This window comes from Augochlora pura, chromosome 2, assembly GCF_028453695.1.
Source record: "Augochlora pura isolate Apur16 chromosome 2, APUR_v2.2.1, whole genome shotgun sequence".
Taxonomy (NCBI): domain Eukaryota; kingdom Metazoa; phylum Arthropoda; class Insecta; order Hymenoptera; family Halictidae; genus Augochlora; species Augochlora pura.
The window spans coordinates 23,896,940-23,920,931 of NC_135773.1; the positions used below are offsets into that span (position 1 = coordinate 23,896,940).

At 43.8% G+C, this 23,992-nt stretch overlaps 1 protein-coding gene across 2 annotated transcripts in view; it reads right to left on the reverse strand.

Annotated features, from left to right (window-relative positions):
- The window catches only part of Oatp74d (Organic anion transporting polypeptide 74D), a 102,764-nt gene that overhangs the window by 14,705 nt on the left and 64,067 nt on the right, over window positions 1-23,992 (reverse strand). For both annotated transcript variants that reach the window (XM_078196243.1, XM_078196244.1), the window contains exons 4-6: window positions 2,094-2,596; window positions 1,350-1,732; window positions 647-870 (exon numbers count right to left, since the gene is read on the reverse strand). In XM_078196243.1, coding sequence (XP_078052369.1) covers window positions 647-870; window positions 1,350-1,732; window positions 2,094-2,411 — 925 coding nt within the window. In that variant the 5' untranslated portion in view covers window positions 2,412-2,596. The remainder of the gene's footprint in view (window positions 1-646; window positions 871-1,349; window positions 1,733-2,093; window positions 2,597-23,992) is intronic.

Sequence of the window (23,992 nt, forward strand, 5' to 3'; positions counted from 1 at the left end):
CCGTTCGAGTGCCAAGAGTTTCTCTATATCCCTTGAACAGTGCCAGCGTTTAGGCTGCGAAGCTGATAGCCGCGACACGCACGGTTTCCATAGATGCAAGACTTTACGGTCACCATTCCATTTTAGGGTGAAGTATTAGGCTGGAAACTATGAAACGGGCGCCGCAGCTGAGTATAACATAGACCAGAACGCCCGTTTCATAGTTTCCAAGTCCAAATTTTGTATTTATTATTCGGTTGGAAACTATGAAACGGGCGTTCTTGTCTAGTCTTTATACAGCTGCGGCGCCCGTTTCATAGTTTCCAATCCGAAATTTTGTATTTATTATTCGGTTGGAAACTATGAAACGGGCGCCGCAGCTGTATATAGCCTAGACAAGAACGCCCGTTTCATAGTTTCCAATCTAATAAAAGAATGAGACAGCTGGTGAAAGAACGAATTTTAATTTCAGTCGAATATTTGAATTATAGCTCACTGTATAGAGCAGAAAACAGCGCGATGGCACTTTCAGTTGAGAAAACAAGCACTCGAACGGTTAAAGAAGACGTTTCGCCTTTTTCGCGATAAATATCGTCCGCTGCATTCTTGCAACCTTTTGTCATACCATTTTCTTGACGCGTTACGATTATTTGCGTTAAATACTCACCGAAATACAACGGGCTTTCTCTGCTGGCGACGTTATCGTCGATGTAAGGAATACCGAGCGTATAGACCGCTGTCTGACCCATGCCGACGCCTAACAGCGACACGAAAAAAATCGCCAGCACCACCGTGGTAATTTTAGTCTGTATCAGCTGCTCCTCCTTGAAGTCACCCTCGCAGTAGCTACGCGTGTCGATGAAAGACGGCGACGACGTCGACGAGGTCCACCTGCGACAGTGAAAAGTATTTCAAACGCCGTACAAAAAGACCATAATTCTAAGACCATAAAAGTTCAGTACTATTATAATTTTTTAAATATTAAACATCTTTCGCGATTAATAAGACGAATAAAATGAAAATAGAAACGAAAATCATCGAGCTAAATTTTTCGTCCAAATCCCTGATCGCCAAAGTGTCAACCCTTTTCCCTCGAGGGCATCTTAAATGTAATTCTAAAATAACTTTTCTGACATACAGCATTTCCATTTTATACGACAAAATGTATTTTACTATACTTTTAATGTTTATATTTAATTTTAATTTTTACGTCATAGTATTTCATATTATACTTTTAATCATTTCTGAAATCTAATTTATCGTAATATAAAAATGATTTTGGATTTGCAGCAATTCTGGTGGTGCTTTAGAGTCGCCACTCGAGTTGCGAAGGGTTAATGCTTGAGATTCGTGGGCAACGCGACGCTTACTCTTCGAGAGTGACGTTCTCGGGTCGTTCGTGGATCTTGCACAGGTTCGCCGGTATCGGGTCGGTGCTGTTCAGACCGCCGTGGTCGCCCCGCGTCCCGACGCCGCTCACCAGCATCTCGTTCTGATGGATCAGCTGTTCGCCGAAGATGAAATGGGGCATCGAGCAGGTGAACGAGCTCACCGCGAACAGGATCATGCCCCAAGCGATCCACTTGGGCCGGTGGCCTTGGCCTCCGTAGTACGTCAGCAGGAGAGAGGAGCCGATCTGGCCCATCTCCGTCGCCGACATTATGATGCCGGTGGTCTTCGACTGGATCTGGAATAGCTTCTCGATCGTCGTGATCACCGAGACGAAGTACGTGTAGTACATACCCTGGAGCACCTGGGAAAAACCCGACACGGAACGTTCACGATCGTTGCCTTGTAATTCTTTTTCAGATTTCTCTTTGCTCTGTCCTCTTTTCGCGACACGCCGACGGTACGGTCAAAATTATATACGGTTTTGGTAAATGAAATTGATCTTGTTATAGGTTAGTATAATATTTGTCCCGTGCATTAATCAATTTTGAAATTCAATATGGATACCTGTATACATATTTAATAATAGATATAAAATAATAGAAATGGTAGACGATTCATTTTAAGATATCGTTCAATATTGGAATTCAATATTCATTAAAGTCGTTCGAATATTAATTTGTACGAGCCGTATAATATTATTTTGTTTTTACTATATTACTAACCCAGGTGATGCAGAAGGTAACCAGGAAGGCCTGCTTCGTGGCGAAATACTGGAGCCAGTGCGGCCTGCAGGGCCCCCAGCCGCAAGATACGTCCGCGTCGTCGAACTCCGTGTGCAGGCTGTTGGACTTCTCGTCGGGCATGATCAGCTTCCCGTTTTCCGCCCCGGCGATCTCGTGCAGCTTCCCGTTCGGTATCGAGCCGTTATTGTTGTGCTGCTTGCCGCAGATCAGACCGTTCCCGTTCGCCATCTTCGGCGGTATTATGGTGAGCACCTCGACGTTCCCGTTCGCCAGGATCTGCGTGTCCTCGCCCGCCATGATCCTTCGAGGATTCCAACCAGCTGCTCTATCTAGCTTCAATCTATGCTCCCTCTATTTCTCTCTCCTCCTCAACTCGATGAGCTAGTGCTCTTCGCAGACACACACGACCCTACACCTTCCAATCTGGAATCTTCGCAGCAGAGCCTCAATGGCAGCTCAAACGGCGTCCTTGGACGATTAGCCTGCAATCAAACCGGTGGCAATATTTTTAATTGGTTGCTGGGAGTAACACTGTCATCGAGATAATAATTAATATTCTATAATTGACTAAAATCTGAATTCTATATATGGGTTATACTACTCTTTTATTAGTAGTATTTTGCGTGAAATAATCAGAGTAATATAAAATAAAATATAATATAAAGAATATAATAATATAAATATGATATAGAATATATCAAATTTGACGTGATTTTAAGATTCTGGAATGTACATTCCTGCAGACTGGCCTGGGATTTTTTTTTTATGAATTTTTTAATCAATTTTTCGACGGTATCAGGCAGCCTAGAATTCATCCTGGGAGATTAGGTGAGTTTTCAATCGTGTTCCCGTGGAGCAATTTTAACTTTAAATAGCTTAAATTGAAGCTGAAAGTGTCCACTTTAAGACCCCGGAACGTACATTCCGGTGGAACGGTCCGGGATTTTTTTATAAATTTTTTTAATCAACTTTTCGACCGACGAGGTAGCCTGGAACTCATTGTGTAAGATTAGGCGAGTTTTTAAATGCCGAAGGAAAGGCCACTCAAATCAAGTTTTTTGCGAACCGTTAATGCACGATTTCGTCGGGTATACCGCCGGTAAAAATCGTGCGAAACGTGTCCCGAAATAAATCGTCAAAATCCCGTTCGCGATCCATCATTCTCGTTCCGCGGAGGAGCGGCTTCGGGATACGCTTTGTGTTTTTTAAATGTCCAACGTACGTGCGTCACGGCATTATTTATAACGGCGGTCTCTCTCTCTCTCTCTCTCTCTTTCGAGTCGTCTGCCGTGTTTCCCCGAAATCGTGATTGGCTTTGTTCCACGGCCGAATAGACCTCTTCCACGACCTCCAGGACAAGCCGCGCGCGCCACACCTCCAAAAACGCCGTCAATTCGGGAAATTCTAAAATGGATTGTCGACCGCGAGGCGAACACGATTCGGAGAACTAGTTACGTGCAAATGCAAGTACCGGAGTTGTGGATAATTATAAAAATAATCACCGAGGAATTCGCAAAAAATCCATTGTCTTATTTCATAAGCTCAGATAAAAGTGAGTTGTGAAAATGTTACTGGAATTACGTGAACACCTAGGTAACGCGAACATAAACGATAGTTAATTAACTCAACAAATTCTCTTTCGTTCGGTTTGTCCGATAGAAAATTCATTTATCCGGCCGCGAGCCCCGGTCGTTCGAACAAGCCCTTTGCGAGTAGCCGGGATAATCGACGGACTCCCATAATATGAACCTCCCGTTTTATGCGAACTGGTTATCTTCGACGAGTCCGTGTAAATGGAGTTCCACCGCGTGTATGTGTTTAGCAGCCGGGTAAACAAGCTAACAAGAGGCCGATATCCCTAATTAGCAGTAGGTGTGTCAAGACTCGGGTGCACGTGCATACGCTCCGTCTGCGCATTGGAGCATAGCTCCACGAGGGGGAGTACAACCTTTGAAGTCGACAGAACGGCATCCGACGATGAGCTGCGGTGACGATTGCATATCGCGACGAGGTCTGCTAGGTTTGCCGTCGAACGTCGCGCACCGTCCAGCAAAATAATAACACAATGGGTTGATCGGAGCCGACGATGCCCGACGATCTCGTAGGGTCCGCGTAGAAACGTGTCGAACGAGAAACAGAAAGCGAATCGATCACGCTCGATCGCCGTCGCCTTTCTCCGTGTCTCTCTGATTGACAGAAAGGAAACGGTTCGGCTGAAACAGCCTGTAGCCTGGCATCCTCTCACTTTCATCGGTGCCCGACTTTCCTCATTTCCCTCACGTTCCGTCGCACCGACTATCCTACCGATGCGGTTTTCACTGACAGTGAGTAGGAGTCTGCGGACTAGAACGCGCCTCCACGTGCTGCGACCACGTAACGGGTGCTCGAAAGGTTCGCGCGCACGGCGAACACGTTACAGTGTCCTAGAAGTTTCTTCCTTTCTTTTTCCTCTTTTTTTAGGCGCACGGCATCGCGTGTATTCCGCTCGCGTCCACGAAACGATCTTCTTCGAATCGATACGCGAATACAGCGACTTTCATTGTTTGAAAAACACCTTTGAAAATCGCTATAGGGTGCTAAGGAATTGGTGGATTTGGTGGAGCGAGTGGTGAGGAACAGAGAGGGGGAGCTGTTTTGTCCTGGGCCCGATGGTGGACTCAGTAAGGCTTTTTAGCGGGTCTTCTAAGGCTTTTTGCCTTAGATAAGGCTAAAACGACGGTTTCGCGATGTATATTGAAATTGGGACGGTTTTGGGTAGCTTTTGGGAGAGAAATCTATTTGTTGGCGAGAATTGGAGATAGTCGCCACAATACTATTTATAATATTATTGTACAAAATTATAATATTAATATTTGTAATATTAAAATATATACTGTGGCGATGGAAGAAGTCTCCTGACTTTGGTTTGCAACCAGGAAAAAGGAAAAAGGAGCTCTGTTTTGTCCTATACCCGCTAGAGGACTCGTTACTAAGGTTTTCTAGCGGGTTTTACCTTAGATAAGGCTAAAACGACGGTTTCGGCGTATATATAAAAACAGGGACGATTTTAGGTAACTTTCGAGCAAGAAATCCATTTGTTGGCTAATAACGAAGATAATCGTCACAATCGTTTTCATCCAAATCTTCGACCACCGATGGAATTCCAACAAAAACGACTATTATACTTGCGCTACTATTCTACTTTCAGCCATAAATTTCGATGCTTCGTCACGATCGTCCAGCTCGTGTTATACAAGTCTACGATTGCAAGCTTGATTCCGGTCTGCGATTCATTGGGTAACGTTGATTCATGTGGCATCCGATCGAAGGGTCCCCGCTCGAGGCCCGCGACGATTTTCACTTCGGTTGTCCGGAAAGGATTTACGATCGGTAAAAAAGCGATCGCGGGTCGGGCAAGCGGACGTTTCGCCATCGGGACCGTGTGCTCGCCGGAGCTCGACGCCTCTTCTTCTCCCCGATCGGCCCTTTCGATTTCATTCCGATTACAGGCCTTCGATACGTGCGCGCTACGCGTGTGTGCGCGCGCGCGTGTGTCGACATTGCCCTCCTTAACCGGCGAAAGTTCCCGGCTAATTGAACTTCTTAATCTCCGATTCGTTCTCGCCCGGAGATCGCCGCTGGGGTAATTTCGTTATTTCTCGTGGCTGACGTTGCCGGCTATTATTCAACTTGTTTCACCGACGAGTATACTCGTCGTATACCACCTTCATCCGGGGCCGGTTTCTAGGCTTCTTGTTCGATGGCCTAGACATTCTCGCGTTAAACGGAATCCGATGTTTCGTCCTCTTGGTTCGATGATCTACCAGGGTGTCCCATAAGTTTCTTCCTCTTCTTTCGCGTTGAATCAATGCATGGTATTTCTTGATTGACAATGTTCGCATCGTGTCATTTTTCTTTCAATTTTTTCGTGTAAATCGGGGTATTTTAGTAATTTTGTAGTGCGAATTAAGCTGAGATTTATTTATCGTGGTTTTTATCGGCAGTATCATTACTGAAGATATGCAAAACTCTAATTATTATAACACTTCCACATGCTTCGCACCATAAGTAAATAAACACTTATGTATTACTTAAATATTTATTACTTAAGTATTTAATTTACTTACTTATGGTATTTATTACTTATGCATTACTCAAGCATTTAATTTACTTACTTATTACTCAAGTAATACATAATTAATAAATACCATACGCAAGTAAATACTCACTATACCATATTCCTGAGCAAACAGGTGTGATTGATAAAAATTCGAGCGTCCAGGCTCGCGATTCTTAAACAAAATTACGCAAAGGAGCGATTCATTGGCCGCGGAGGATGGCACTCGTTCCACGGTGGAACGAAAACGCGGAACGCGTTCGGCTCGCAAGAATCGCACGGTCCGACGAGCTCCGCCGTGAACGATGCCCAGGTAACCATCACGGCAGGTAACGACGCGGAATGGCGTTACATCGCGACGTTACCAATATTAAGAAATACACCACTTGTAACGCGGCCGCTGTAAAACACCGTACGAGGCATATAAATCGGGGCGCGCGATTTCTCGCGCGCTGCACGATTAGAAATTCCGCGCGCGCGTTACGATTTCGTTCGGCGATCCCGCGCGCCGCGTCGCGCGACCAGGCTGTGATGCAACGAGAAAAGAAATTTCCGGTAATAAATTGTCGCGGTATGCTGTGCCGTAGGCTTGAATGGGGGACTCGAAATATCTCGTAACAGTTGTTGCCGGGAGCCCACGTGCGCCGTTTCCCCGGCTCTCGAAAGCTCGCGTCGTCCCCCCCTCGCCACTCCTTCTCTCTTCTTCCGTCGACAGGTACCGAGAGCGTTTTTCAATCTCTAATGACGATTAGTGCGACGAGCCTAATCGCGAAAACGGCTCCCGTCTTCTCCACCTCGTGGGCGGCAACCCCGTGCGTTCTTCTCGTGCCGCAATCTCTCGGCCATATTTGTGCTTACGGTTCTTCTGTAGATACGAAATCCTCGTGCAACGTCTTCTTTATAGCGACGCCTGTGAGGCAATCCGCGCGAAGCAGACGTTCGCGAAGAGACGAAGGCGTGTTTGCTTTGTTATCGCGGGACGAGCGCGTGATCGATTAGTTTCGCGAATTCGAAATCGGTCGTCGCGGGACCGCGGAGCCTCGAACTTTAATATTATTTTAGAAATAATCGATACGGAACGGAGCTCTTTTTGCTAGTTGAAAAATGGCTCCATGTAAGACGAAGATGAAAACTTCATTAGTATTATTAATAATATTTAAAGTTCTTTAATATTTTATATTTATGAGAATAATCATTGTAACGCTTTTTCGCGTATTGTAATTAGTTAATTTATATTATTTAAATGTATTCCGGAGTGTGTGTATATATACGTCACCTCTATGTAATAGAAAAGGGTCTTACTAGCACTTTAATAAAGATTAATAATAATAACATGCACACGTTTCTGCAAGAAGAAAAAAAGGAAAACGATGGAAGCAGCCAGCTCGGAAAGTAAAAACTCGCGGCTCGATTCGTAATTCGCCAGGCGATCGGTCGATCGTTAGGATGATTTGAGATCGATGGGAACTCTATGGGAACTGGATGGAATTCCGAGTTCCCGGGAATTCGTGCGACCGAGTCGGAAATCTGAGAATAGCGTGTGCCGATGATCGTCACGACGCGACCCGATCTTCGTCGGTATCGGCGCAGAAGGATCGGCATGCCCCGTAGAGACGCGATGCTCACGGAGCGGCTGTGATACACGGACGAGTCTCTTCTATCTTTCTCTCTCTCTGTGTCTGTCTATATATATATGTATATACAATATATACGTACACGAAAACAGCGGCGTTTGTCAAGTTCCAGCAGCGTTACGGCGGAGAGACTTGGTCTAGGTCGCCTTTCACTGTCCTACTGACGTCTCGTGGTTAGTTGGTTAGTTGCTCTATTCTACTACGGCTACAGCTCAATGCCAGCGTGCAACCGCCGTGGTCGTCATACAGAGCGGCTCAAAAGAAACTAACGTGCTCGGAAGCCGGTGCTTCGCGAAATCCTACGACGGTCCCGCGAAAAATCGAAGGGTTCGACAGCGCTACGTTCGCTGTTCACGATAAATATACAAATGTATATTTAGGCAAAGCCTTTCGAATTTTTGATCTAGCCATAGTATTAGTTAGACAGAGTAAAGCTAGCCATAGTATTAGCTAGTCATAGTATTAGCTAGCCAAAGTATAGCTAGCTATAGTATAGCTAGCTATAGTATCAGATTTCCTCGCGTCAAAAAAAAAAACAGCTATAGTATTAGCTAGCCATAGTATATCTAGCCATAGTGTGTCTAGCCATATTCAGAATCTGTCAGTACAAAAAGAGAAACATTGGAAATGAAAAAGCTAGTAAAAGGTCTAGAGATACACGCATGTGTACATATTTATTTTACGTTGCTTAACACGTGTCCGTACGCATGACGAAAATTCGTGATTTCGCAAACACGATCACCGACAGCCAAACGACGGAAATTCATCGAACAATATTAACAATCACATCTACTATTAAAGACAGATATTTTAATTAGAATTGTAATAGAAATCGTACGCTATAATAATTATTTTATTCAATTAAAATATATTGAATTAAATCTATTAAATTAGATCTATTAAATTAAATCTATTGAATTAAATTTATTAAATTAAACTTATTGAATTAACTCTATTAAATTGAATCTATTAAATTAGAACTAATAAATTAAATCTATTGAATTAAATTTATTAAATTAAATTTATTGAGTTAACTCTATTAAATTAAATCTATTGAATTAAATTTATTGAGTTAACTCTTATAATAACTTGAATTAAATAAAGACGAGGCTGCCGATCAAGTCTGCTGCATAGACGATCGTCGAGACATTAGCGAGAGTTTCACGTTTTCGAAAAGAATTCGTCCGATACCGAATGGGAAAAGGTCGCCGGCGAAAGGATCGACTCCCATGGTTCTTATGACACGCTGAAGGAACTACTCCGTGAGTCCGCGAGCGGGATCCACCGCGCTCGCGCGCGCGAGCGCGCGTGTTGCCGTGGATCTTTGCAAATGCCCCCCAAGAAAGTAAAGTGGAAAGCAGCGAGATTTATACGCCACTTTGATGTTACCAGCAAACTCGTTGAACCTGATCTTGAATCTGGTTTACGGGTGATACGCTTACATGTGCGCGCGGAGCGGTGCGCGCGCGGAGCGGTGCGCGCGCGGAGCGCGCGGCCCTGTCAAGCGACGCCGAACGAATAATTCGAGCCACTTTTGCGAAACAATAAATAATAAACGGTGTTAAGAACCGGCTAGAATGGCCGAGAAACGATTCTAATGGGCCCGCGATACGATACGTTCTCCCCTCCCCCCCTCCCTCCCCCCTCTTCGCACTCCTTATTATCGGGATGCTGATTGCCGTCGGGGAGTAATGGGATCGAAGAGTCATCTGAAATCTCTTACGCCGGATCGTTAATCATCGGGCGCCCCCTTTTCTTCTTTTCCAGGACGACGACGCGTACGAAGCGTGGAAGAAAAACTAAAGGGAACGGCATTCCGCGAAACGAGAACTATCGTCGGACGAACGGGCGAATGTGTATAAATTCTCAATTTCGTTTTTTTTTTTAAATCTGTTCGATCGATCGTAAAATTTGTAGCGAGTATCGGCTGGCGTTGCATCTTGTAAAGGTATAAAAATCGTTTGAGTTATTGTGGCTACGATTAGGATACTCTGTATAGATTTATTAACGTTGGTTAGAGTCACTGGGATAAAATTTATTGCAGTTGTTTGGCTTGATTAAAAATTGGAGCGTAATGATGAAAATTGAGCAGTGAATTTAAATTGAATATCATTTGAGTTATTTCTTATTTTTGTGAGCAGATTAAGTTTATTATCAAAATTGAATCGAGCACTGACTGGAATCAGATTTTATTATAAAAATGATAAAAAAAAGGCTTGAATTATTATAGCACGATTATAAGATTATTATTAGATTTATGAACGTTGGTTAGAGTCTCTAGAATAAATTCATTGAAGTTGTTTGACTTAAAAATTGATTTAAAAATTGACTTAAAAATTGATTTAAAAATTGATTTAAAAATTGATTTAAAAATTGATTTAAAAATTGGAGGAATAAAAATTGACTAGTGAATTTAAATTTAATTGGATGGATAGATGACAGAGTCTCGAGGGTATGAGCGAAAAAATCCAAACAAGCCCCAGCGCCATTTTTCTTCAACATTGTCTCGTTCTTCCAACAGAACGTGTGCTACACGTAACATTATATCATCGTTCGCATAACGCATCTCGGCGCTGCACGCCGGACTCTAAAGCACAAGATTAATACGTCATTGCATAATGTTACCGTCGCGTCGAATTGGACCGTCCCGGTGTAATAAAAAGACCTGAAATGCTCTCTCTCCTCAAAAGTCACGCCGCATTGAAATGCTCTCTCCTGAAAAGTCACGCCGTATTGGAAACGCGGCCGTAAACGCGCGGGGTACGCCCATTCGCGTGGGATTTAAACCTCGAGTACCAACTACGGAACGGAGGGAAAAAAACCCAAACCGAAAATTACAGTCCACCGCAGGAAAGGGGATCCCCGTAATCGAGCCGAGGATGAAAGTCGTTTCCGTCGGTGCCGGGATTCACGTGAAAATCGAAAGTGTGGCGAAAGTATTGTAATTCCCCGTTGCCGCCGCAAACAATAGCCGCGGAATCTCGCGCGCCGATCTCGTTTCTGGAAAGCGGCAGGAAGAAAGGCGAGGACGACGAAGCCGAGTCTAGGATCTCTCGAACTCGCGAACGTGAATAACTCTTTTAATGTAAAATAATTTTATAATTGCAAACACCTCAAATTTTCTTGAAGCGACGTCTTAGAAGCTGTAGCAAAAATTGGTTAGAGCAATAAGGTTATAGAATATGGAGTTATGAGATAATAATAGAAAGCTAACAAAGCCTAAGTGATGAACGAAATAACTTCAGCGTTGATAAATTTTTTATTTCAAATTATTGATTTTATTTTTGAAAATTTTAGAATTAAAATTTCGACGACGCGTTTCGTAGATCCGGTCATTCATTCGTGCGACAAAATCGTCGAAATCATATCTCACGATTTAAATTCACTAAGTTAAAAAAGTCCCCAACCGATTCTGATTATTGCTAAAATATGTCTAGGTATTATTAAGCAAAGCAGTTTCTTTGACATCTCATAAAATATATATCATATTCCTCGCGCTCAATTTTAGCGTTATATCGCTAATAAGTGATTGATGCGACAATAAATAACTAATTTAAAGAACGAAAGGGTTGTTTCCACCCCTTCGGTGCATAGAATGACGCGCGAAGATTGGCCGTAGGAAAGAAATTCGAACGAAATTAAGAGTGAAAGACGAGCTCGCTGCGATGTCTCCTGCAGCCGAAAGAAAGGAAGAGTTTCGTGGAAACTAGAACATGAAAATCGTGTCATTAGAGCACAGAGCAGGGGGAGAACGAGAAAGGCCGTCGACGAAAGTTCAGAACCGTGCCTGTTCCCGTTACCTTTTTGCCGGTCGCTCGCTCGCATAATTCGTCGCATGATAAATGCCGCTTCCGAGGAGGCACTTTCCATTTTTCTCGCCGGCTCTACCGTGCCACGGCAAATTATATATATTCTTATACTTTTAATTTAAATATTATATATTCTTATACTTTTAATTCAAATATTATATATTGTTCTACTTTTAATTTAAATATTATATATTTTTATACGTACGTTATATACGTTTAAACGTGATACTAAAAGAATGTTACTGTAGGAAGATATTCCATAAGCTATAACATTTTCAATTTTAATATTAAAACTTTAATAAAAGTGAATATTAAGTCTTCAATGAAAAATGGAAATCCGAAAAAGCTTTCGTAAAACTGCAGATAAATACCTGCATTATAAAAATCCAACTTGACAGAAAATATTAGCTTAGAAGCATAACGAACGCTCTGCTATTATATAACAATTAAATAGTTTCATTTCTTCCATGCAACGAATCGTGAAACAATCCTACCGTAAAATTCTAATAAAATTCTAGCAAAATTCTAGCAAAATTCTAATAAAATTCTAGCCTTAGTTTCGCAACTCGAAGTGTAACTTAAATCGCGACGTGCCAAGTTTTCCGATTAATTTCGCCAATTTCACGAGACTATAGTTCACGAGACTATAGTTCACCGCGCCGAGACACGATCGGTTGAAATGCGGGCGCGTTCATTACGCTTCGCGTCGATCCGCGGTATTTATACGATCGCGGGACTGTTAATAAACCGCGGCGGACCCCGTACACCTGATAATGATAGATAAACGTCGCCGATATTAATAACAGTCGGTATATATTCATAGCGGCAATAAACTTCGTCGGAAATTACAAGTAATAAAGCCTCAAAGGGTGCGCTTTTTGCGGCCGCCTCTCGATCGACTTCTCCACCCCAGTAAATCTGATTAACATTGTACCAAACGGGTCTAGACGGCGGAAACTGGACGAATCGAATCTTCAGTTTGCTCTATCATTTTCATTTTGCGTAATTGTTGCTTTACCTGCGATGGATCGTTTCGAATACACGAGTCGTTTATTATAAATGTCCTAGGTAATTATTCTAAGTCCTGGGTGAGAATTATCCTGAATATTTCTATAAAGGATATTTCTGTAAAGGATATTTCTATAAAGGACCTTACCATAAAAGATATTTCTATAAAGGACATTACCATAAAGGATATTTCTATAAAGGACATTTCTATGAAGGACATTGCTGTAAAGAATCTTTCGAGAGAAGAATATTTTTATTAAATCCGGATTTATACGTTCGAGCAGAAATCTGGAATCGGTGGTAAAAATCGGTGGAGATCGTTGCGAATCGAGATATATCGGGAAGCGGCATTTTTGAGCTCGATCGAAACCGCGAACGACGGAGGAAAAAAGAAAAGAAACGCACCGGTTTGCGTGTCGAGCGTACGAAACGGTTAAACACGCGGGGCACGATTTCAGCCTTATTAACAACCGGTTAAATAATTTTCCGTCGAAACAGCAAACGGCGGAGCGAGTCCTAGCAGCGGCGAGCAGCGAGCAGCAACGTCGGCGACTACCTGCCACATCTACGACCGCGGTTTTCTGCAGTTCCTTTTGCGCGCACAAGTTGCGATATGATTTATGCACCGAGTACAAGATACGAAGCTATGTTGCATGCGCGCGTATCGGCGTTCTCGCGGGCCGTAAAAGTTGATTGAGCGGTAATCCCGGCTAAGTAATTTATCTCGGGAACGGACGATCGAAATCGGCGCTCGGAGCGGTTGCTTCTTTTCGCTGCGATAATTGCGAACCCCAGAAATACGGCTCGCGGAAAGACGCGAGAGCGGCTTCGCTGGAAAAGAACACACCGACGATCGACGATCGACAGGAGACGATTACAATTATCCTAACCGTGGCGAATTAATTAAGAAAATTCAGGACGTGGAATAAACATCGATTGCTCGCGACAATAAACGTTTCGTTCCTGAAATGACATCAGTCCCGATTAAGCGGTTAATCGCTGCAACGAGACATAATCCAATCTTTCGCGGACCAGCGACGGAAAAACCACGCCCCCTTCCCATCCGAGCGGAGACCGGTTGAAACAATTAACGAGACCGTGCGTCACAAACCTCTGGACTCGAACGCATTTTCGAGACACGCGCGCGCGCGCGTTCCGACTCCGCCGATCGAATCGATCCGATCGACGGCGCGCCGTGTGTCTATCTAGATGAACCTTGAAAGCTTCCATGACTAACATAATTAATCGAAACCTTTTACTTGCACGGTTCACCGGCGCGAGCGAGCTCCATTTGTGTCGCTGCTCGCAGCTTCGGGCCAGAGCGGAATTCTGCGCGAATACGCGGCTGAAGGAAGGACGGATCCCTAATGCGGCATCTTAACCCTTCGAGTCCTTAACCCTTCGCGGGCATTTTTAACCCTTGGAGCCATTTCAGCTGGAAAGCCAAAATATTTGCTCGGAATCGCTGCGTTTCGATTTTTTGTAACGTGGAGCATTTTGTAGATTATTAAAATTGAATTTTGCGACTTATGGATAATAGCTCTTTTTATTCTTAAGGTCTGAAAAGGGCCTTACTAGCCCGTTAATAAAGACTAATAATAATAATGAATGATTTATCTCAGAATGCAATTACATTCAAATCTCCAATGTATCGGAATAACGTTTCGAAGAAATTCTCTGAACATCATTCAAATTCTTGAATGTCATTCGGACGACACGTCGAATAATATTTCGAACGACTTCATAAAATCAATCAAATTTTAGCCGAAAGAGCGAAACTACGTTGCCACTCTATCGCGAAGTTTAACCGCGCAAGAATTTTCAGAAATTACGTGCACTTTCGTGACCGATTGCTCTCGTTATCCGCGCAGCCTCGGGCCAAGCGTATCCGAACCAACGACAAACGAACGAGAAATAAAAAACTGGCATAATTCAAGGCATGAAGGGCTAATCCGAAACACGGTGGCACGCGAGAGCCGCCACCAGCGGGCAATCGATTCCGAGTGCAAGGGTCGAGATCGCGTGTGGTCCGGTTTTCGATGTTCGTGCCCGCCTTTTCCGCGCGGAACTCGAATTCCACGGATGGCGATACCATAGGCGAGGAAGAGCCCCCTTTCGATCACGGTTCTTTCCCATGGCGGCGTTCGATCGAGAGTTTTGCTCCTTTCCTTCGACTCGGTCGAGAGATACGCGTCCGGCGAGAACTTCTCCGGCAGAAGAACCCTGCCAACCGGCCGCTTCTATTCCATTCGAATCGATATCGCGGCGAACGCAGCTCGAACCACCGCCGCGATACAGGGCTAGCGTGTTATTTGCCAAAAAAGATACCACCGATAACGCTGCCGGGTTATGATTGTCGGCAATTTGCGGCGAAGGGGGGGAGTAGTGGCGCGGCCCGCACGCCGCTCGTGAATACAATCTATTATTACATCGAGCTGTGTGTCCACCGTAATGCGCTGCGGTTCAACGCCGGTACTTACTTTACCTATGGCCACCATGGCGCACCGCGCCGGCTAGTAGCAATATCGTCTCACGAGGCTTGCTTCTGCTATAACCGCGCGCGCGCGAGCGCGCAAAACCTGCGAACGCTAGGGACATTTTTCCACGGTGCAAAGCAGCTAAACGACTGCAAAACCATTCTATTCGGTTGGCTCGCCGGTTCTGCGGTTCTTTTTATTTCAAATTGAATAGTGGCTCCTTCGCAGTTGCTATCGGTATGCGGGTATCCTTTTCGTTGCTCTTATTTCCTTGCGTGTACGATTGGATTGCGCGTATGATTGGATATTCGCCGGATAAAGTCGGCTGGATCCTTTTGTGTTCGCAGCGCCGATGTCGCGAGAGTCGACGTAGAAAATTGTTGGGAAGGATATTTTTTTCCACGATTTCTCGGACTTCGTGCATTATTTTGCAATGTTTTTTTTATTTGGAATGGAATAGCTAAGCGATTGCTGCACTCTGTTTTCGTACTTTAAAGTCGTCGAATCAACGCCCCGCGCGATTTAATTCTTAACCCTTTGCGCTCCGTTGTCTCCTCTCAGGGGACATCGCGATTCTAGTGTATCACTAGACATTAAGGTTTAGATAATAGTGAATAATATAAGTAAAATATGCAGCATGAAAAACAAAATGTTAATTTGAAAATATAATATTTCTCGATGTCTAAGAATTCATAGAAATCGAATATTATTATATCATACTTTCTCCGAACGTACACTATACTGTATGTATACATATACTATACTATGTATACTATAAAGGTTCCTAAGTGCTGGTAGGTAACATCCATGATGACGCGGACTGCAAAGGGTTAAACTTTCACTTGGTAAAACGAGACACTTTAATATTATTTATAATCATAATATTATAATATTTTATTAATCTTAAACAAGATTAATTAACCCGTTTCACTGTAATAACGAGTCGCACTCGTGACGGAGATTTGTAACAATAAGCTGTTATAACAAGCACACAGTAAATATAAAATTTCTTCCTCTGCTAAGAAATTGATCGAAAAGATTCTAATCTGTGTTGTAAAGAAAACGGTACGGCAAGGGGTTAAAGGAGCAGATCGAGCAACGATCGATCATCGAGAGTTCTCCGGCTCCCCCGTTTCTGGTGTCTGCCCTCGCGAGTCGCGTGGCCGGCCACGTGTGGTTCTCGGTTTGCCGGCATTCGGACCGCGCAACAAGCCCGCGGATCGAGAGCATGCTCGTTCCCGAAGGCTCGCCTAATTGCCTTCGAAATCGTTCGACTGCGCGATCGTCGTTCGCGTTTTCTGCGAGAGACGAACGGCTTCACGCGAGACCGTAAGGAAAACATTACTCGAAATCAATCGTGTCCTGTCGTAATATTCTGCGACACCCTGTACATACATTTTCGCCGAAAATTTTCCTCGGAGCCAAACACAGACTCGGCTCTGTACACGGTGCTCGCGGTGGTGCTTGTTTCCCCGAGCCCTTTTCTTCTTTTTTCGATTAGCCGAAGACCGCGGGTGAACTGGTTGCTACATGCGCGTGCATTACAGCCGGCCCGGATTATGCGAGTCAGGTGAACACGGCTGCACAGGTGTGTGCCGACGCTAGAGATGGGATCGAGCACGTAATTGTTCGCGAACAATGTGGCCTGCGCGAGGGAGACTGGCAATTTTTCTGTTCAGGTTTGTGCGCCTCCTCTGGACACGTAACACGTCCTGTACGATGCTGTAATTGTTTACGAAGATGTAATGCTGTTTTAATATTAAAGTATTATTTTTATCACGTTCTCTCATGTTTGTAGGATAATCGGTGAAAAGATGATTTAGTCTAGTGAACAGCTGCGAATTGAAGGGACAAGGTTGACGCTTTATTCAATCCTTGCGTTACGACTCCTGTTACGCTGCGTTGGTTAGCACTTATTTGGCCTTAATACTTTTAACAATAGGTCCAGACAATATTTTTTTATTGTCTTTATATTGTGTTCAGAGTTCGATAACAGAAGAATTCAATTTGACTTAAAAGGAATTAATTAAAATAAAAAAGAACAGCGTCCGGAAGACTCTACCCCGTTCGAAGACTGATCGAACAAATCGCTGCTCGATCCCATCTCTAGTCGGCCCACAAACTCTTGCGCCAGCGCGCCGCGCACACGCAGCTGTTGCTCGCCGGCGCGCGGAGTTTTATGCACGCATTTATTTCAAGCGTTCAGCATCTATGTGGCCGGGGTCTCTCTCTCTCTCTCTCTCTCTCTTTCTCTCGCGGAGAAGCCTACCGGTGCGGCACGGCCGCGGCACCCTTAATGATTTCGCGGAAATCTCATTCCCCCGTTGAATTCTTCTGCGAGCCGCGCGCATACCCGCGAGGGTATAGAGCCGCGGCGAAATGAATCGGTCGTTTACTACCGTACGGAAATATTCGCGGAATCCGCGGAAACTGGACGGCTCGAGATACGCAATGCCGAGGACGCGTTTACTCAACTCCGCATCCCTTTTCCCCGGCACAATTTCTTTTCGCGGGAGGCTTCCACCCTTCGGACGCGACGTCGATATTTATTCAGCCGTTTGTCCGGAGGAAGAACTCTTTGGTACCGAGAAAGAGGTGAGGAGAAACGAAGCGAGAAAGATACGGAGGAAAATATTGTCGCTTGTAAAGGGTTTGACCCCTTGCCGTACCATTTTTTTTACGATTGCTGTGACTAGAATTTTTTCGCTAATTTCTTAGAAGAGAAAGGAATTTTATATTTATTGTATCCTTACATCTGCTTGAATGTTTAACCAGTTAGCTGCGTCATTTGATTTTCAAGATCAATTTTGTTACGTCCTTTATCGATCGCAGTAAGTATAGTTTTGTCGACAGTTGTTCTAGAATTACTTCGAACAGTGCGAAATTGATGACTGTGTCGCCAGATGCAATTTTACATAAATCGTAGAAGAAGTATATTTATTGTAAGATGCATAATTGATATTTTATGGTAATATATATATGGAAGCTTCGTGTACGCGCCGCTAAGGGTCGGACGCGCGAGGAACGGCGCCACTGACGCGGAAAAACTTAGAAAAGCGATTTCTAACCTCAAACTGTGCGATATGAAAACTGAGGAAAGCAGGAACGTTTAATTGGCGATTCTCTATGTTTTGGGTTAGTATATAAGTTGTAAATAGGGTTAGAGAAAAGGGAAAAATCGTAAAAAAGATTAATAATTTAAAAAAATATATATTAAAATTTGATTTCTACTTAAAGTTCCAAGTTCGATAAAGGATTAAGTTCCAAGCTCGATAATTAAGTTCGGAGTTTCCTAAAAAATTCCATAACCCATTGTTTCAGTTAAATCTCTTCGATTTTACAGTAAAGTCAAGACACTTGAGTTTTATAATATTGCCAATAGCAATTAGGACGAGGTTTCTTCGTCGACCAGCCAACAGAAGCAGGATTTCTCACAGTCGGAGAAGTCAGGTTTTATATATTCCTCTTTAGGCGTTTAATTTCACGGAAACTAATGGCTCGGGGTACCATTTTGACGTAACGAATCGCGCCCAACAGTCTGTAGGTATTAGCGAAAGTCTGGGGTATACTAACTGCCGACTATAAAGCCGATCTGCTTACTATTAGAAAGCAGTAAACGTCAGCTTCCCGGCCAGAGAATTACAGCTAAGTGTTCTACGATGATCGTCAAAATTATTTTCGCGGGAAGACGAATTACAAGGAGACGGAAAAAAAACAATCACGGAGGCAGATTAAAATGACCAATAAGGAATCAGAAAAATTAAGAATTCCAAGTTCAAATTCAATGTCGCAATTATTCCCGTTGCTCGATCAATCTCAGTTTTAGCACGGGTTATTTTAACCCCTTGACGTACCATATCCTTCGCAATTACTGCGATCAGGAATTTTTCAATTAATATAATTTCTTAGAAGAAAGGGACAGAACATTAATGTTTACTCGGTGCCTGAATTTGCGAGAATGCTTAACCCTTTGCAGTCGAAGGGATTAGAATTTGATTCCAATTTTAAAGAACGGAACAGCATCCACACTTAATTATTTCTTACTAATAATTTCGTTTGTCGAAAAATTTCGTTAATTTACTAATAATTTGAATCGTACGTTACGGTAAGGGGTTAACGTCAAACGGCATAATTCCGTGGGAGGCTGCCCCGAGAAAATATTCGATGAAGAATAAGGTCCACCCTGCGCGCAGAAGTTGTAAAGCTGAACCGCGGCTTCGGCAAAAAGGGCTCACGATTCGGCAAAGGTTCGAAGACAATGCGCTAACTGCCTCTGCCCCGGGTACGTTCCTCTCTCGAAAAACGCGGTCCGGCGCGGGGTCTGTAACCCTTTTTTCTTCGGCTCGATACGGGAACGGGTCCGACAACGGGTCGCGGCGTTCATCCTCGCTCGAAACGGCCGGAGTAACGGTGTCAACGATAAATCAGCCGGGTGGACGGCGACGAGCATCGGTCGAAGGGAAAAATTCAGAGGATCGTCCTCTCGAGCGGATGAGGACGAGGGACACCCGGGGCAGCACCATGGTGGTGGTGGTGGTGGTAGAGCGGCGCGCGGAGTCGTCGGATCGCGCGCGCGCGCGCGCCCGGGTAGAGAACGAAAGAAAGTGAAAAAGCCGGAACGAGAGCTCCGTGGCGCGGCCCGAGGGAGAGAAAGAGCGACGGTGGGACAAAGAGACCCCGGGGGGAAAGGAGGAAGAGAGAAAGAGAGGAGAGAGAAAAAAAAGGGACGAAACTGGCCGGATGACCTCGGTCGTGGTGTGTTGCAGTTGCAGCGCGACAGGTTCGCAGCTGCGCGGCCTGTCCCAGATGTCGAGGCTGACGTAGGCGGAGGTGTGAGAGATCTCTGCTTGCATATATATATATATATATGTATATAGACTGACTTCTATGTAGGCATAGACACAGAAGTATACACATAATATTATATGTATTGTATATATCAGGGTGTCCCATAAGTTCTCTCCCCACCACGCACTGCGTATGGTCTCGACAGTATGCTCGATAAAAATACAGTGTGCACTAGATAGCGGATGCCGCTAACAATCCCAGAACAAAACGGTACACAATCATTTAACTGCTTGCACTACGATCTCTTTCAAATTATTATCGATTAGTATATTTTCGTCCTTAATCGTTTCCTCGATGGAACGAGAGGATTTTTATTTCTTCGTTCTTTTCATCTTCATGTACATACTTCTTCTATTCCCATATTCTGAAGATTCAATATTTTCTTTCAATTTAATACAGAACAACTAGCAGTTATATTTATTAAATTATGTACGAACACGTTCGTCACGTGTCCGACTCGTTGTTATAGTGTAAAGGGTTAATCGAGATTGGATATGTATACAACACAATGGCTGCAGACGCGTGTCTGTATCGAGGGCAGAATCACGCGTGTGTGTCAAACGTTGATCTGTTTGAAGTCGAATCATTTATGGCTTTTAAATAAAGAATTTATTTTTGTATAATTGGAAGAAGGTAATAGGTTCATAGATAACACGATAAATTAACCGTAAGCAAGAAATATAGATTTCGCATGAGAAAGGAAGGAACTTGCGGGATAGCCTAATATATATATAACGCATATGTGTATGTATGCTATACGTGTATCGCGGATTGACTCGGTTCGGTTGACGTAGCGTCGCGTCGCGTCGCGGCGCGCGGCGTTTCGTTTCGTTTCGTTCGGGCCCGATCTGTGTCACGGCGACTTTCAGCCGGTTTAAAAGTAAAAGTAATTGATAGACCGTGCTTCGGTGACGTTCCGCGGATGATCGTTCGGTACACCGGCAAGCATCCTTGCAACGTTATCGACCTCCTCTGCTTCTTATTTTTAAACCATGAGCGGCGCGTCCTTTCCGCGGACTCGTCTGACTCACCCGGAGGCTCTCTCTCTCTCTCTCTCTCTCTCGACTCACCTGAAACATGGAAAACGAGGAAATGCGTTAGAGTCGTTTCTAACCGGTAGAGCGAAACTCGTAAATTCGGGATAGAGTTTTATTGTCTACAGGTGGTTATATTGTCTACGGTTAACGACACCTTTTTGAGGGAGTCGTTTTAGCATGAAATTGTTTACCGTGAAATTGTTCAGCGTTTATCGACAATGTCAGAGATCTTTGATAAAAGGTATCATCGTGTACGGTAATTGCGAAAAGTATTTAAGGGTTGGGGTAAATGATATTTTCATTCATGACGAAAGTAATTGTAACAATATTAAATAATAATTATAATATAGTTACAATTTATGTTCTTTTCGATTTTAACTGTTTTCGTACCTTGCTATGCTATCTTAATATTTTTATAATTTCTTGGTAAATATCATTTACTATTGGCTTAAAGGATCATTAGATGCAGATCTCGATGATGAAATTAGTATAATCCATTTGTCTATATAAAATACTTAAAAATAGCGTCTGACACGTTTACTGTCTACCTGATTTAAAAAAACCTCTGTCATTTAATAAACCTCTTTCATTTAAAAATCTTTATTTCGATCTTAAATCCTTTTTCTTTCGCAATAATTTTTCAACGCGAATTTAAGCTTGGATCTCAAGGGATCGCGAAGCTGCGTTTCAGCCTCGTACAAATCGATGATTTTTGGAAAAAATGCATCGGCCGACAGGCGTGCAGCGAAAGTCGTCCGTGGATGCAAATGAGATCATTCGGATGAGTGCGATATCCCAGCGACATTGTTTATAGAACACATCAAAGGTAACACGGGATGGGAGAGCTGCAGATGGCTGACCGTAATACCAGATCTTTATCATTACGACGTTAACGCTAACAACGTTCTTTGTCGCGCGCGCTTGCGCTCTGTGTTTCCTGTGCGCGACGAAACTCATTTTCCAGGTCCAATTTCGTACATACGTCGTGTCCTATTTCGAGTCGAATCCCAATCAAAGCGCGATCGGGTTTCGAGAGCTGGTCGAGAAAAGGCGGACGAAGTTTCGCGTCGAACGATATGAAAACGGCGGCAAGGGGAACGCGATCGAAGAGCGGCTGGTGTATCGCAAAGTATCCAGGCGCAGCAGGTGCGCATCTGCGACCTACTCTCTAAATCGATGGTAAGCACCGATGACGTAGGCGCAAAACTGCATCCGATCGGCGACACGTGACGCGGGTCTGGTGCTGCGCGACGCACAATGCGCGGCTTCGAATGAAACAAATTGGTTTCGAACGGCGGCCTCTGCTCCATCCGGGCGGCCGATCCGGCGAAAAACGAGCAGCCGAGAGGAGATCGAGGAGATCGAGGAGAGAAGCGATCGGCGGCGTCGACGTCCACCGATCGATTAGTTTTTCCTTCTTCGAATTAATTCGATCCGGACGATGCTCGGACGATTACGGAACGAGCGCCGTCCGAATTGAACTCTACGAGGGCTCCTAGGCTCAATTGAGTCACGTTCGCAAGCGGCCACCGTCTTCTTAATTCTAGGATCGAAACGACTACCACCTACATTATTAATTGGAAAATAGCTTACGACGAGCGTGTGTCCTTCTAGACGAGCTATTCGGGCAATTTCGTCCCGGGGCCCCCTGAATAGCCCCGGTTGCCGCACAAAGCAGCAATGGAGGCGCACTGTTGAGACTTTAGGAACCCGGCGCTATTTCACGCTTCGAAATACGGGTCAAACGGATATTAAGTCGTTAATGGGGGTGGCGCGGACGTGTCGACACGTCGGCTGCATTCAGCTCTCTGCATCCTGTGTGTTGCAAAGCTTTTCTTTTGATTTTGCAACTTTCGCGCTGCCGTCGTCCTTACGCGCGTCACCTATTCATCAACCCTTAACCTCGTGCAACGTAATAACCAGCCAGACTCGCGACGAACGTTTCGTATAAAAGTCAGGCATAAAAATATAAAGTGTTAAGAAAAAGATTGATATAGCAAACTTACAGTTTTGTTGCGCGAATAAATTGTTTCAATAATTTTATAACTATTTATATCGTACTACTGCAAGCTTCGATATTATTATTTCATTTTTAAAATATCTTTCGCGATTAATCAGATAAATAAAATTAATAGAAACGAAAATTTAAGTCGTTCGGAAAATTATTTCGTTTTTAAAACGAACTTTAAGGGGTTTATTTTTTAAACATAATATCACCTCACGTGAGAACGAAATAACTTTTTGAACAATTCTACATGTACGTGCAACGACTTGTTCAAAGTTTCGCGGGGCAACCGCGACCACCGTAATCCGGATAAGGGTTGATTATTATCTGGCGTCATATTTCTACATTGTACCACTTATCGCCGATTAATACCTTCCTCATTATCATCGTTAACATTTCGCACGCGTTTCGAATAGCTATTATTTTACGCTAATCGCGTCCGCGCGTCGCTTTCCACCGGCGGCGCAATAAACGTTTTCTCTTGCAAATTCACGAGCGCTCCGCGAGCCCGCAAAGATCCACAATGTGATTCTTAATAGTATCTAATGGAGCGTACAAGTAGGATCTCGATTAACCGGCTTCGTTCGCGACCGGAGACCGGTCACCTCGCCGCAACCGGCTCCGCTATCCTATTCGGCTACTTATTTTTATTTCATAGTTATAATTCGCGAACGACAGAAAATAAGAGCCGCTTTTTCCGAATCTATCACGAATTAATTATAATAAATTGAAGTATAATAAATAGAAGAAATTACTTTAAAGGGTTAACCCTTTGAGTGGTGACGCTGAGGTACTGCTAAAATTCTTCTACCATAAGATAATTTGATTAATTTCTATCGCGAGAAATATTAATTGAATTCAATGAGTAATTCTCAAGACAATTTCTATATAAACGAAGCTTAGATTTAAAAAATTCTTACACAGTGAAAAATGATTGGTGCAAGCGATAAGAATCGATTTCGAT